This window comes from Poecilia reticulata, linkage group LG14 (genome assembly GCF_000633615.1).
Source record: "Poecilia reticulata strain Guanapo linkage group LG14, Guppy_female_1.0+MT, whole genome shotgun sequence".
NCBI classification, from domain to species: Eukaryota; Metazoa; Chordata; class Actinopteri; order Cyprinodontiformes; family Poeciliidae; genus Poecilia; species Poecilia reticulata.
The window spans coordinates 17,291,896-17,306,614 of NC_024344.1; the positions used below are offsets into that span (position 1 = coordinate 17,291,896).

The window sequence follows — 14,719 nt, forward strand, 5'->3', positions numbered from 1 at the left end:
GAGAAGGACGTGCAACTGAAGATGACCGTCAACAGAACGCTGCGAGTTCATTTGATGAATTCGGCTCTCGGATTCTTGATCTTTATTACGACGGAGTTTTAGGGCAAGGCCAAGAAAAAGAAGAAGAAAAAAGAGAATAAAGTCACAATATTACAAGAATAAAGTTGTGATACGAGAACCTGGACAAAAAAAAAAAAAGGCAGCAGCCTTACAGCTGCAGAGGAGGAATGTTGAGCATCTTGTGAAGTTATGCTTTGGCATTGGTTTTACAAATAAGGAAATAATTTAACACAACAGCATCAGATTAGCATCATTAGCAGGTTGTGTCCTGATAATCCGTTGATGCGTTTATTATGACCTTATCCTAGTAATATTACAACTTTATCCTTTTATTCTATTATGACTAGTCCAACTTTATTCTTGTAATTTTATTTCTCTCTTTAGTGTTCCCTAATACTCTGTCATATGTTATACTCAAGTTTCTTTTATACTAAAGAAAAAAAAAAAAAGATTTGTTGTGCCATTTCATCTGCCGACTTGACAGGATTTGTTTTAGTCATCTCAACATGATTACTTTTACTCATTTGGATCAGTTACCACACAAGAAAAAAAAAAAAAATCAACTGTGGGTGAACAGAGATTACAAACATGAATAATCAAAACTGTTATAAACGAATCAGCTTGTCGCACTGCGTTTTTCCGCTTTGGGAGGGTCCGTTTGAATCTCATGGATGGTAAAAAAAAAAAAAAAAAACCCAACAGAGGAGAGGTAAACCCCTTCTACAACGTCATCACCGGATTGAAGTATCACCACAACAGCTTCCCGTAGCAGCCAATCGGCACAAACCTCGCCCATCGAGATAGAAAGAAAATCCGCCCAAGCTGTCGCCGAGCTGCGTTCAGACACTTTCGATACAATCCAACAAAAAGACGATGTTTCTATTTGAGATGTCTTTCTAGAAGATTAATAGTTTTCCCATAGACTGGAGTAGTATAAAGACGACGGTCCTCGGCGTCCGCTGCTCGTCGCGGCCCTTCGTCGTGGCGTTCCTGAACGGCGGCGAGTCGTGGCATTACGATACCCCGCCCAGAGTCAGTACGTCAAAGCAGATGTCGCACACTCTCACCGGCTTGTTCAAGTCAAACTTGATGATCGGTATCTCCTTTATAGAGCACTTGTGGCACAGCAGGCGCCCACAATGGCGGCTGGAGTCGAAGAGGGAACGAGAGACAGAGGTTAAGGAGCTGGACGATGACATGTTTAGAGCAAGAACAATTTCTAGAAGCTCATTCGTTGTACAGTTGAAGCTAGAATTTTAATTTTGACAAATTTTACTGCTTCGGATTTTGAAGGCGGTAATTGGGATGGAGTATATGTTGGTAGGAAAATGGACAGAGCTAATGCTCTGTGCATTAGCTCAGAAACCCAACCAAAATGGCATGCTAGCATCAGTTCAATCCTCTTCTGGTTCACTGAGTGAAGCTGATATCACTCATTTTGATTGAATTAGAAGAGCATTAAGAGTTGCCTTAAAAGGGAGCGCTGCTGGAAAGCCTTGTGTTGCCTATCGGGGTTATCTCCATACGCTGTCATTACATCACTTAGGAACACGAGCCAAGAAAGGAGGGGCACAACTAATAAATAAATCATTAAATGTGCCATAAAACATGTCAAGTAATTAAAATGCAAACTCATAATTACCAAAGAAGGCAATTAATTAAATATGTATTTAATCATTTCCCCGACTAATAAGAGGTAGGGCTTACACCGTTTTGTTGAACTGTTAGTTCTGTGATTTTTCCATGTTAGAGAGCACAGAGGCAGATTACCAACTTTAAAGAACAAAAAAAAAGGATATAGGAGCAATTGGTAATAAGGTTTTTTTTCAGCCTCATAAAATGGTGTCACAAGGGATCAAAACATCCAGTTTTTATAAATCTCAGGCATTTTTCTATAAAAGGCCCTTATAACATGAAATATTTGAAACTGAACTTCAATGTAGCGCATAACCTTCCAACAAACGCCCTCGAAAACACAGAAGCAGTAGATTTTGCAAAACTGTTATTCTCCAAGCTGCTGGCCGTGAATGACCTTAAGGTGCAGATGAAAATGGCTGCCAACTAACCAGTGGTGTTTCCGTGTCGTTACGCCAAACTTCGCGGTACATTCATAGCAGTTGGACCCATCACACCAAGGGGGCTCTTTGGACAGCATATCTATAAAAGCAAAGCAACAATGTGACTCGGTTACAAACGTACTGGAGGATAAGAGCAGCTCTCATGATGAATAAAAACCAGGGAAAACCCACCAAGAAGGCGGAAGAGCAGCTGTTTGGTTGCAACTTGGTAGTTGAAAATATTAGTGCCCTGATTATTTGTGACGCCCAGTCGAGCCCCAGCCCTCACGATGGCTCGGCACAGGTTGGCGTTCCCCTTCATGTAGGCCAGGAGTAGAACTGCAACGAAGCAAACGCCTCCACAGTCAACGTATTATTACAGTGGAGAGTTCATTTTAAACATCACCACAGTACCGGTGTTCCCTTCGCCATCTGGCTTGTCTAGAGGGTATTCTGGCATACACTCCAGGAATAATTCAAAGATGGCTGCCGCGTTCTCTTTACCGTAATGCCCCAGTACATGCATTGGCGACTGACCCCTAAATAGACAAAAAAATAAAAATAAAAAATGCATTTTTGCTTCATCGCCAACATTTTGCTACACATTGGCTCCCAGTGAAACATGGAACTAAAAGTACCTGAGATTGAAGGCCTCGGCATCGATGTTGGACTCAGTCAGAAGGGTTCTGACGTTGTTAAGGCGGCCCTGCATCACAGCCAGATGCAGAGCTGGAGAAACAGCAGCAGAGAAAAGAAATGTTGATTAGAATCATGATTTGAAGATGAAATAAATAAATAAACCTTAAAGCTACAGTGTGTAACTTTTACATATTTTCCATGTTGGTTAAAACTGTCTCCACATTGTGACAGTACAATATGAGACGGATAATCTGCGAAAAGATGGAGCTCCTCAACCGGTGAAAGATTAGGATTTCTGATTTACTACTGAAGGAATGAACCCCTCCCGGGCATAAACAAGCAATCGGAGGCAGGAGGAGGGTCTTAGGCGGGTTTGATTGACTCTGATTGGTTGTTTCTAACTCAGTGGTGCATTTCTGCAGTTAGTCGTAGAGAAGGCAGAGGCGCTCTTTTTTCACAGATTGTCTGATATTATGCTGTTGCAGCATATATATATATATATTTTAACAAATATATATATATAAAAAAAACATGTTTCATAAAAGTTACATACAGTAGCTATGAGACAGCGCACGATTAGGATGGAAACTAATAGATTTGATTGATTATTGAAATAATTGTCAACTAATTTAGTAACTGATTGTTAACTGAAGTATTCAGACTCAAAAAAGGCCATTTACTTAAAAAACACCAACATATTAGGAGTAATAATTAAGCCAAAACTGTACAAAAATACATGCATTTAAGATGAAAAACAAAACAAACAAAAAAAAACATCTTTGTCTGTAAATATGCAGTTCAGATTTACTAAAGTAATCTAATTTACTAACGCAATGTTTATTTTATTGCCCAAAAATAAACCCTTCATCAAAATGTTAAATTTAACCACTTGAATCATTATTGCCATTATTATTCTGGTTAATCATCAGAATAATTGATGACTAAAATAAAAAGGAGTCCTACACAGGATGGCACTCACTACAAATGCTTTTCAGAACTGCTTCACAGAGGGGTTGGAACCAGCTCAGAACATTTGCCATGCAAGGATATTTGGGAATGCAAATGAGCCGGGCCCAACCTAAACTCCTCTCCTCTGGGTGCAGCTGCTCCTTTCATTTCCCTCTCTTATGGTTCAACAACAGCTATGAATGTGTTACTACTTTTAAAGAAACCTGCTGGTTTGCCGGTGAAAGATCATGAATGTTTACTGGTTCCTCCAATGCACCAGCTTCATGGTATAAAATAAGTTCTACATCCATTTCCCCCATTGACAATTTGTTTGGTTCTAGCAAAAAGGCCTAAAATCGGGTCACTGCAAAATGGCAAGTTCAAGAGCACAAGGAGGCATAAAAAGGTCAAGATTAAAAAAAAAAAAAAAAAGTGAAATAATGTCTAAATAATAAACAGAGCCAACTCTGTTTCCATGCAAATTATGAGCCTAAAGCATCAGCAATGACCTTGTCAGGCTTTTTTTAGTAGCAGTTCTAGTTAGATAAGTATATCTATCAAATCGTGAAAAATTCCTCATAAGAATTTCGATTCATCGTGCAAACAAGTTCAAATTAATAAAGTTGCCCCGCAAAACATTTCAGAATGGAAATGATCGAGCCGAATTTTAATTCATCGTACTTAACTGGTTACAACAGGACCAAGTGCATCGAAATGAAGAATATTTAGATGTGAGTGAGGAAAGAGAGCCATTGTCTTTGATTAGAAGATTACTACTAAAAAAAAAAATAATAATTACCATTGTTGCCATTTTCATCCTCAGCAGCAAAATCTATGCCGTTCTCCAACAGCACAGAACAAATAGTGGCCTGGTCCTGCTGGGCAGCCAGATGCAGCGCAGTCTGCCTGTGTTTGGTCAGCTCGTTTACTTTGGCTCCGGCAAGCAGCTGGACACAAATACACAACCCAGCGTTATACATTTATTTCACTGCGACTTTAGGAATCAGACTGGGAAGAAAAACAAAAAGAAAGGAGTTTTGTACCAGGTTGCGGACAATGATCTCAGAACCGGCCTGCACGGCCAGGTGGAGAGGGGTGAGTTTGGCAGCATCCTGGACTCTGGAGTTGACGTTGGCCTGAACGCTGATGAGGAAAAGGACGCTTTCGATGTCCGAGTTTTGAACAGCCAAATGGAGGAAATTCCTTCCTTTGTTGTCCACCTGGACAGGAGCAAACATTTTAATACACAAAAACATGAATGCTGTGTGTTTTCTCCACGCCGTTCTCACGCATCTTTCTTTCCCCCCTACCTGTTCCGCGGCGCCGGGCTCCCTCTTCAGGATGGCCTCCGCCGCCTTGTTGTTCTTGTGCGTCATGGCGCAGGCGAACGGCGTCATTCCTTGGCGATCCCGAAGGTTGAGCCGGATCTCAGGATGGGAAATGAGGAGCTGGATAATGACGTTGTGCTGGTTGCTGATAGCGGCGTGGATGGGAGCTCTGCCCTCTGAATCCTGAAAACACACAAAGGTCACACATTCACAACTTTGATTTGCCTCCACACAAAAAAAAAAAAAGAAAGAAAGAAAAACTGACAGAATGAACTCACTTGTGCATTAACATTAGCTCCAAACTCTAAAAGGCACTGCACCACGTCCTCCAGACCCCAGCTGCTCGCCAGGTGGAGGGGTGATTGTCCGTCTCGGGCTTCTTCATCTCCTTCCCCATTAGGTCCAGGCCGCCTCGGGCTGTTCACGTCACAGCCACTAGAGACACACACACACAACGAAGATGTACTAAACTCCAACTACAATATGTTTCCTGGCCGCAGACCTAAATGGGGGCATTGTTGTTTTTATGAAATCTAGATTCAAAAGAAAAAAACAGCAGTAGGTTTTATCTGCACACAGGAAAAAGTAGCAAACCTGCGGATGAGGAAGCAGGCGGAGACCTCGTTGTTCTCATCCACGGCTCTGTGCAGGAGGGTCTGCAGGCAGCCGGAGGGGCCCGGGCTCCAACATGTGGCATCGCAGCCGTGACGCACCTAGTGCAGTGAAAAAGGGGGCGTCATGTCAGAAACAGAAAATGGTACAAAAAAAATTTTTTGGGGGGATTTTTTTTTTCTTCCCCAAAAATAGTGAAAAGTTCAGACAGTTGAAGCACCAAGATTGTGGACGGGGGATTTAAAAGGAGAAGTTGTTTATGGTTGCGTGTTGGCCATTCATTCAACACATCCTCTAGCAGGGGTGTCAAACTCCAGTCCTGAAGGGCCGCTGTCCTGCAGTTTTAAGATGTGCCACAGGTACAAAACACCTGAATCAAATTGCTTAATTACCTCCTTCTTGTGTAGGTAAGTTCTCCAGAGCCTTGCTAATGACCTAATTATTCTATTCAGGTGTGGTGCAGCAGAGGCACATCTAAAAGTTGCAGGACACCGGCCCTCGAGGACTGGAGTTTGACACCCCTGCTCTATAGGATTCCCAGGGAGACTGCCGTTTACCACTATTAGCAACGAGCTCCCAATGTTTGATACAGACTGTTTAAATGATCTGCTGAAGATGTGAACTCTAATCATTCTAATCACTCAGTGTGACGTCGCTCCGGCTCCTTATTTAAAGAAACTTGCCATGAGACTAAAATTTCAAATCGATGCAAAAAAAACAAACAAAAAAACACTCGAGACTGTTGACTTACTCTCCAACCTTTTTTGAAAGCTCAGCATTCTTTCTAAAAAGTATCAGAAAAATATATCAATTTATTTGGAGTTTCCTCCCCCGCTCCAGAGTGAAACAATGGAAATGGTACAGGCTAGGTCCATGTTTAGTTTACTTATTTACAGTGTTAAAAGAAAAGAAAAGATCTGTACTTGGCACATTTATTAACCACAAATAGCTTCCACTTTTGGTCCTTTTACATCAACTAGAATCAGTATGTCAGATTGCAACTAGTTTCTGTTCTAATTTTCAGCTTCAGTCTGATTGCTAATATTAACTTGTCTCATTATTAGTCACACTGGCTGTTAATTCCTTTGGTACTTTGCACGGTGGAGCAGCAGAACAAGACGCACCGTTCAGTTTGTCATCCTATGACTTCATGCCAACTATTAGCAGTTTTATAACCTTCCATGAGTTGCTTACAAAAAAAAAAAAAAACAGCTAGCAATAGCTCATGCCATTGATCTTTGTAAATTCCCTTTTAAGCACCAGAGCCCTACTCTTTAAGATATGTCAATATGGTTGCTGAGGCACAACCAGCATCTGGGTTTTCATTGTACTTTTTTTACCCCTATTCACTCAATAAATATGAATAATTAATGTAACCAAAAAGAAATCATGAATGAAAAGGACCAGAAAAAAAGTTAAAGTACACAGCAGCCTCCTATTCACATGAAGAGAATATTAGCTGTTCAACTCAAAAGCTTAGATGTGTTTCAAATACATAAAAAGTAACCAAAACATCAGCTTTTTTCAATGACACATTGATTTAAATTGTTTTCATTCTTAAAATGTAAACAATGAAAGCTCGAGGCTTGAATAAACACTTTTTGCTTTTCTTATGCCACATAGTGAAATCAGAATCAGCCGAAAATGCATCAAAGCAAAACTCCAATAACTTTGATCGCATCTTAACATGTAATTTAACAATAACCAGCAAATTGTTGTACATTTTCTTTAGCACAACTGAACCTACTGTCCACATAATTTCTGTCCTACATAATTTCTTTCCCCCCACCCCCATCTTACCAGCGTGGACGCGATATCTTCCAGGCCGTTCTCCAGAGCCAGCCATAACGGAGGATCCCCCTTTTCATTTGTAACAGACATATCAGCTCCTCTTGTGCAAATGGCGTCCACCACTAGCGGCAGCTGGTTACTGATGGCCAGCTGCAGCGCCGTTTGTCCCTCCTGTGTTCTGGAAGTAAAGGCAACGCAGCGTGAATCGCATGAACGCAAGCACAACGTCTACCCGGAGCTAAATCGCTCCTTCGTCGTATTTACTATTAATTGGTTTTAATCTGAGTCAGTGAAGAAAAACCAACTGCTGGAATGCTTGTAAGATTTATTGCTACCTAACGTTGATGTCAGCTTGATGTTCCAGAAGAAAGAGGGCGCTCTTGCTGTCCTGTCTTTGGATGGCCATGTGAAGCAGGGTTTGTCCGTCGGACATAGTGTCATTGATGGAAGCCCCAGAGCCCAGCAGCTGGGCCGCAATAGTGTGCATACCTGGCAGGAAGTGATTCAACTCGGTAAATAAAAAATACAAGAAAAGTTTTAGATGATGCAGATGAAGACGTCCATTTGGTGAAGAGTACCTGTCCAGAGGGCCAAACCCAGGACTGTTTGGTCCATGGAGTCTTTGAGACTGAAGTCTGGAATGATCTGCAAGTTGTTGGTGGCGTGAAGTGCGTTGGCTGAGAGGCAAGACGGGAAGAGAAGCGGTCAAACATCAGGACGTTCAAAACATCGAAGAATCATAAATATTCAAGAAGGTTATACACCATTTCTCACATTTTCCAAAGCTCATGGTTTAGCTAAGTGATATATATTCTGAACTATTAGTTGCACAAGACAAAAAAAATAAATAAATAAAAATCTCAAACACACTGCGACACACTGTAAGCCGGTCTAGAAAGTTTTGCTTACCTTTTTGTTCCAGGATGACCGAAACGACATCTGGGTGGTTGTGAGCTATGGCCATGTGGAGCGGCGTCTGCAGAGCCACGCTGTTGGTCTCCTCAGGCAGGGGCTTCTGGGTCTGCAGGTTGGGGTTGGCGCCCTGCTGGAGCAGCTCGGCGGTCAGGCTGGCCAGGCCGCAGCGACACGCCGTATGAAGCGGGCTCTCGCCCTGCAGGCGGGAACGCATTCATAGGTTTGCCGTCGTGTTTAGACATTAGAAAAAAAAGAAAAACACATATTGGTCGTCGTCATAAAACGCGTACCCATTTATTCACGTGGTTGACTTTTGCCCCGTGAGTCGCCAGGAAAAGCGCCGCCGCCTCGTTGCCTGCCCGAGCTGCTCTCTGCATGAGGCAGTTTCCTGTAAGGAGGGCAACACACGAGGTGAATTTGGAGATCGTCTTATCCTTTTACGGTGACAAAAGCGGCAGTCGGCGACATAGGCGAAGACGAAAAACCCCAAACGGCACCTGCGGTGGCGTCCGGCGCGTCGGGGTTGCTTCCTCTTTTGATGAGCTGAGCGGCAAAGCCGTTCTCGTCGAACGACGTCCCGTTCACGACCGGGGCGTCGTCCTCGAACGGATTCACAGAGAGGTCTGAGGACATGGTGATGTGTTGCAGAGCCAGCCACAGAGCTGTGCTGCCTTCATGGTCCTTCAGCTCCAGGTCGAGTCTAAGCCAGAATTACACACAGCCTGTTTGAACTCCGTCACATCTTGTCACAAATCCTAACATACTTTACAGAGATTTTAATTGGCCCAAGCTGTGATTGCCCCCTCCCCCTATTTTTGCACAATACACACACACACACCACACAATTCCAGACCGTCACATGCACTGCGCTTCCACAACAACAGGAAGACCACCAGATACCAGAACATGGGCTACTTTACAGAACAATGCGTCTCCATGCCAACAGCCTGAAAGCAGTGCTGCCTTCTCAAATTTACCGAGCTCATCTCGTGAATTTTCCTACACCTATGACGCAAAAAGCAACAGAATACTCAGAGAGGCATGGGATGTAGAATTGTTCCTAAATTGCATTTTGATTCATGAGATTTTTTTTTTTAAGCCAAAAAATTCAGTGGAAGGGTTGATTCTTTGTAAAACTGGAGGGACAAACATTGGAGAGTAACAACGATGCACTCTTAAATGGCCTTTGACTCACACACACAAAAGAATTATACTAAATAACTATATACTACAATAACTAAAATCTAAAAAGTGAGGGGCATCAAGTACTTTTACCATGATAATCCTAGATACACCCCTGCAAAATGTGAATAGGTTTAAAGAGTATCAACACTTTTTGCAGGAGACGGTTCTAAGTAGCTCGTTACGTCACACTGTTGTGATTTCTGACCAGAGTGGAACTCACTGTTTGCACTGCAGCAGCTGATTGAACACGGCTTCGTTCCCCGACGCCACGGCTTCGTGCAGCGGAGTTCTGAAAACGCAACACGGGTAAAGAACCGGCATCACACTTTGCACTGCAGTTAAACGTTTACAACGCAGTAAAGCTCCCCCGGAGCCGGCGTCATGTGACCCACCTGCCTTTGCTGTTCTGCATGTTGGGGTTAGCTCCGGCTTTGAGCAGAGCTTCCGCGATCCGGGCCATGCTGCCCATCACCTCGGCCGTGTGTTTCTTGGGGCTGAAGGAGCAGACCAGGTGGAGCGGGGTCTCCACCGCCCCCACTGTGGCTGCGTTCACCTGAGCCGAGTGGCGGATCAGGAAGATGGAAGCAAATTCGTCCCCTAGTCAGGGAGGCGGGGGAAGAAATTAAAATTCCGGATTGAAAACTCCCCCCCCCTCCCCTTAGAAATTATTTTAAAGTCCAGTTTTAGGCCGGATGATGCCGACTGACCTCTCTGGATGGCCTTGTGAAGGAGGCTCCAGCCGCTCTGATCCACCATGTCCACGTCGGCTTTGTTGTTGACCAGAGTCGTGGCGATCCCCTCCAGCTTCCTGGAGAGCGCCAGGTCCAGAGCGAGGTCCCCGTTGTTGTCCAGTTCATTCAGTTTCCCCGGTAACTGCAAGCAGGTAGAAAACTCGTCAACTTCTCCGCGGCGGAACGAAACCTTTTATCGCAGCTTTGCGGTATTCGATCGACAAAGACGTAGGGAGGACGGAGTCTACCTGCGAATCCATCTCTATGAGATACAAAAACACCACGTCTTCCCGCTCGATTTTGATGGCTTTGTGGAGAGGGTACTCCGTTTTGGATTTGATCATCTTGTACAAAAGTTGGGCACTCATGGTACTGAAATCTTCCTTCCGCAGATCGTCCTGACAGAAAAGACGTGAAACGGTCACAACATCATAGACGATGAAGACGATGATGGGAACAGGGGGAAAAAAAAACCAAAAAAAAAACATAATGGATTATTCTGAACAGAATTGACTGTTTAATGTCTTCTCTTAGATTGAATCAGTTCCATTCTCTGCAGCATAAAAATAGCTGAGGACAGTAAAATGAATCTGAGCTAAATGGGCCGGGGGGGGAACATGAAAACCTCACAGACAAACATAAAAGTCAAGATGTTAGAAGAAGAAGTGCAGATTTTATTTTATTTTTAGCAAAGTTTTTGGTCAGAAAATGGAGAGCAGGGAGCAGTGGCTGATTTTCAGACCTTTGAGGAGGAAGATGTGATCAGTGGACTGATCGCACAAAACAAGAGAAATCTGAGCCGATTTATTGGTGCACCTCTAATTAGAAGTCTGTTTCATTTCCTCGTTTTGACCAGCACGTCAATAACAATAAAGTCCTTACAATGGCTCCCTGTAGCTCAGAGAATAGGCTTTAAAATACCGTTGTTAGTTCATAAACTAAAATACGTTAAAGATCTGTTGTTGTCGTATCGACCTTCCAGACCACTCGGGTCTTGTGGTTCTGCTCTGCATCCCCAGAAACAGACAGACTTCATTTAAGCCTAGAATAAAACAAAACAAAAAAAATCCATCTGTTCAGAGCTGCTTTTGAACTACAGAAAAAAATGAAACACTAACCAGCAAAGTGAGTTTGAAGAGTTTAAAATCTGACCTGAAACGGACTACAGTACGTTGGCGCTTTCCTGAGAATTTTTTTTTTGGTTTGTGGGAGACTGAAAGGAGGAAATGTAGCAAAAGGCTCCAAATGACAGTTGGATTTCCTCAAAGGAAAGCCACAGAAACTTGAAGCTACTCACCCAGTGGCTGGCTATGATCTCGCCACAGTAGTTCATCAGGGTGCTGGCGTTTAGCTCCTCAGCCGTTTGGTAGAAGCGGATGCAGTTCCTCACGTTTACGGACGACATCACGCCTTTTTCACACCTGTTCCGACAGACGGACAAAGTTTTCTACTTTACTGTGTAAACCATAAAAACATCGTCACATAACATTTGGATTTTTATTTATTTTTTCCTCTGTTGTTGATCTTACGAATTTTACGTTTCCATTACCGGAAAGCTACAATCATCAAAATTACAAGAAAATACTTCAAATGTTTCACTCTGTATGTAATAATTCTGCTTTCTGAAACAAGAGGGGGTGGGGGTTATAAAAAATTTAAATGCGCCCATGAATGGCAGGTGGCTCCTACCGCTCTCTGAGCAGGTGAAGCTGGAACCGGTTGGCCAGCTTCATCAGCTCAATCAGAAAAGCGTCATCCTCGGTGAGCTCCAACTCATCTGTGTACACCCAGCGCAGCATCGCCATGGCGACCTCAGCTTTGCAGTCTGAGAAGCATTGAAATGACAAACGGATTCAGGCGAAACCTTTGTTTAGAAAGTAAATACTGGCTTTAATTGGGGTGTGTTTATTGCCCTACATAATTATTTTCTCACAGTAGGAACAGAGATTATGACTTAAACATAAAACATGAGATTTTTTTCGAATCAGATCGGATTTTAATCAATTTCCTTTCTCTTTCCATTCTAAACACGAAATTATAAAAAAGAAAAAAAAACTGACTCATTTCAACAATGTTATTCATTAACAAAGAAGTGTTCTGACAGATAGGGAGCTCCTTAGTGTTTAATAGCTCACAACTTAAAAAAAAAAAGAAAAAAAAAAGCCTCAAAACAAAAACGGTCATATCTGATAAGGGAGGTGGGGAGTCAGGACAGCTACTCCCCCAACACAACCAGTGCTGCTCACCAGTAAGGTCCAGTTCAGCGGTGGATGCCAGGTTGGCCAGACTCCAGGCATCGCTGCGAGCGGCCAGCACAAACTTATGGGCACAGTATTGATCGCCCGCGACTTTCACTTTCAGATCACTGCAAAACAAACAAACAAAAAAAAMCCAGCATATTCATCAAGCTGACTCAGACTTCTCCTGGTCATTGCGAGTGCGATCTTCACCTGTAGTGTTCCTGTTGGTAGAGGTTGGCCACAAATTCCAGCAGGCGGCTGATGAAGGTGTCTGCACTCGCAGGGCTGGCAGAGGCCTGGCTGGAAGTCTGAGCGGCGAGCACGGCGCAGCGCCTCTCTGTGTCGGCCAGCTTCTGCTGCATCTTCACGTACTCCTGCCTGAGCAAGGCCAGGTGCTTCTGCAGCTTCCCCACCTCCTCTGCGCGGGGAACACGTGAACGCAGACAGACGGGGGAAACAAATCGATACGCAAGGTCAAGGACGGAGGGTTACAAAGGTCCGCAGCAAACACGGGTTTAGAGCCGACTGCGTGAGGCAACCCGAGAGTAAAGAGGAAAACCTGCGGACATGAAAACCTGCGGACATGAAAACCTGCGGACATCTAATGACTGCTTTAGGAACCGATTAATCGATTATCCGAGGAAGCAGAATAATTGGGTCAAATAACACTTTTGAGATTTCTCTCTCTCTCTCTCTTTTTAAATTAGTAAAAAGTTTTGAAAAATCACCTGGCATTTATTCATCCAAATAATTGTTTACCAATTTCTTCAGGTCTATTAAACAGAATGCCAAAAGAAAAAACAAGCTTTTTAACTGGGATGTGACCAGCTGTGGAAAGACTTTTCTCCCCAGAAGTCTTCAAATCAAATTCCCATTAGCGCAGCCACACCTTTCTCCTCTCTCAAGTGAATGTTACAAAAGCCAAGAGTCTGCCGAGTTCCTCTGAGGCCCATTTCCTTCCTTTAAGCCAGTAAAAGTTTTAGTGAAGCAAGACTGCTGAGGCAGCAGGTTACTGTGCAGTCCATCGTAAACCGTCACTGGCAGGGCCACTGGTCATGGGGAAGGAAAAAAAAAAAAGCACCTGATTGGCGACACACGGCAAGGCAAACACACAGCTTTGGACTCATCTGGCAGTGGAAGATGGCAAAACATACAGAAGACATGACATGGATAATAATAAAAGCGCGCTAATTTAATAAACTAAATCAAGGGTTTGCCATTCTGAGATGTGTTTTTTTTTTTTTTTTTTTTGTCATTGCGATACCGCTAGGAATCCTTTAAAAGCCGAGCAGCTTTAACAGCACCGGTAAAGCTGGTGTGTTTGTAAGCAGATTTTCCCTTAAACTCTAGGCTTAAAGTAGGAGGTGCCCTCGGACCTGGCACCTGAACCCAGGGGGACCTGATCAGGCGTGACCCTCTTCTTTCTGTTCTGGCAGGTTCACAGTCCTGTTTACCCCGTACTGAGCTGTAAAAGCTCAGGGTAGACAGCTAGCGGAGCGGCAAAGGCTGCTAAATCAAACTGGACTGGCAGTTTGCTGCGAAGCATGACGTTGGCATTTAATCAGTAGTTAATAGCAACATTACACGCTCGTTTTATGCATTAACAGTCGCTCTATAATGGTCAGCTTGTTGGCATTGGTTCTCATTTCTTACTCGTCTGCGTCTACCGCAGCGTAAATTTATTTTTGCCCACTTCGCCCAACTCGTACAACAAAAATTCGGCTAGCAGCAACACCAACGGACGCTAACGACAGATTTTGCTCACTTGCATGATGAGTGTCACAAGAACAGTATCGCGGTACTTCATGAAAAACAGCCCCTGACAATGCATGGCCTATTAAACTGTCAAGGTGTTGAGTAACACGATTTGAAAGGTATATCAATGAAAAATACAATAAAGGGCGTGTATTAAATAGTTAAGAAGGGAAAAAATCTCTCACCTTCCGCCATGTTGCTCTGCGTTAGCTCCGCGGACAGATGGTGTCTATCGCGATATGATGAAGCGGCTTCACAGTGGGCGGTGGTGGTGCGTTTAAGTGCTTCACAAAAGCTCGTTAGCAGATGGAAATGTGGTCACATGATACTTTTAGGAACATGTACATCGGTCAACATAGTGAAATAGCTCCAAATAAATCACTTTTCCAACCCTAGACTGTTTCGGGCCACAAGCAGAATTAGATTTGAGGCTCACTCACCCACAACAGCACCAATAA

General features: G+C 43.5%; 1 protein-coding gene across 1 annotated transcript; it reads right to left on the reverse strand.

Moving 5' to 3' along the window:
- Positions 1 to 368: 368 nt before the first annotated feature.
- Positions 369 to 14,456, reverse strand: ankfy1 (ankyrin repeat and FYVE domain containing 1). The gene is made up of 25 exons (XM_008428157.2): positions 14,447 to 14,456; positions 12,717 to 12,924; positions 12,513 to 12,631; positions 11,956 to 12,091; positions 11,564 to 11,687; positions 10,515 to 10,664; positions 10,243 to 10,408; positions 9,928 to 10,132; positions 9,756 to 9,824; positions 8,848 to 9,050; positions 8,641 to 8,738; positions 8,345 to 8,546; positions 8,014 to 8,112; positions 7,771 to 7,924; positions 7,445 to 7,613; positions 5,627 to 5,745; positions 5,311 to 5,467; positions 5,015 to 5,215; positions 4,748 to 4,924; positions 4,504 to 4,651; positions 2,756 to 2,846; positions 2,532 to 2,656; positions 2,310 to 2,456; positions 2,127 to 2,217; positions 369 to 1,206 (listed from the first exon to the last, which is right to left on the reverse strand). Exons 1-25 carry the CDS (start codon positions 14,454 to 14,456, stop codon positions 1,074 to 1,076), a joined length of 3,501 nt encoding a protein of 1,166 aa, XP_008426379.1. The 3' UTR covers positions 369 to 1,073.
- Between the last annotated feature and the right edge of the window lie 263 nt (positions 14,457 to 14,719).

What these genes read in the sequence shown, in the direction of transcription:
- ankfy1 (XM_008428157.2), bottom strand. An exon ending in ATGCAGAACAGCAAAGGCAG is followed by an intron (nt 9,825 to 9,927) that starts GTGGGTCACATG and finishes TTGCGTTTTCAG; the next exon opens with AACTCCGCTGCACGAAGCCG. An exon ending in AGATCATTGTCCGCAACCTG is followed by an intron (nt 4,652 to 4,747) that starts GTACAAAACTCC and finishes ATTTGTGTCCAG; the next exon opens with CTGCTTGCCGGAGCCAAAGT.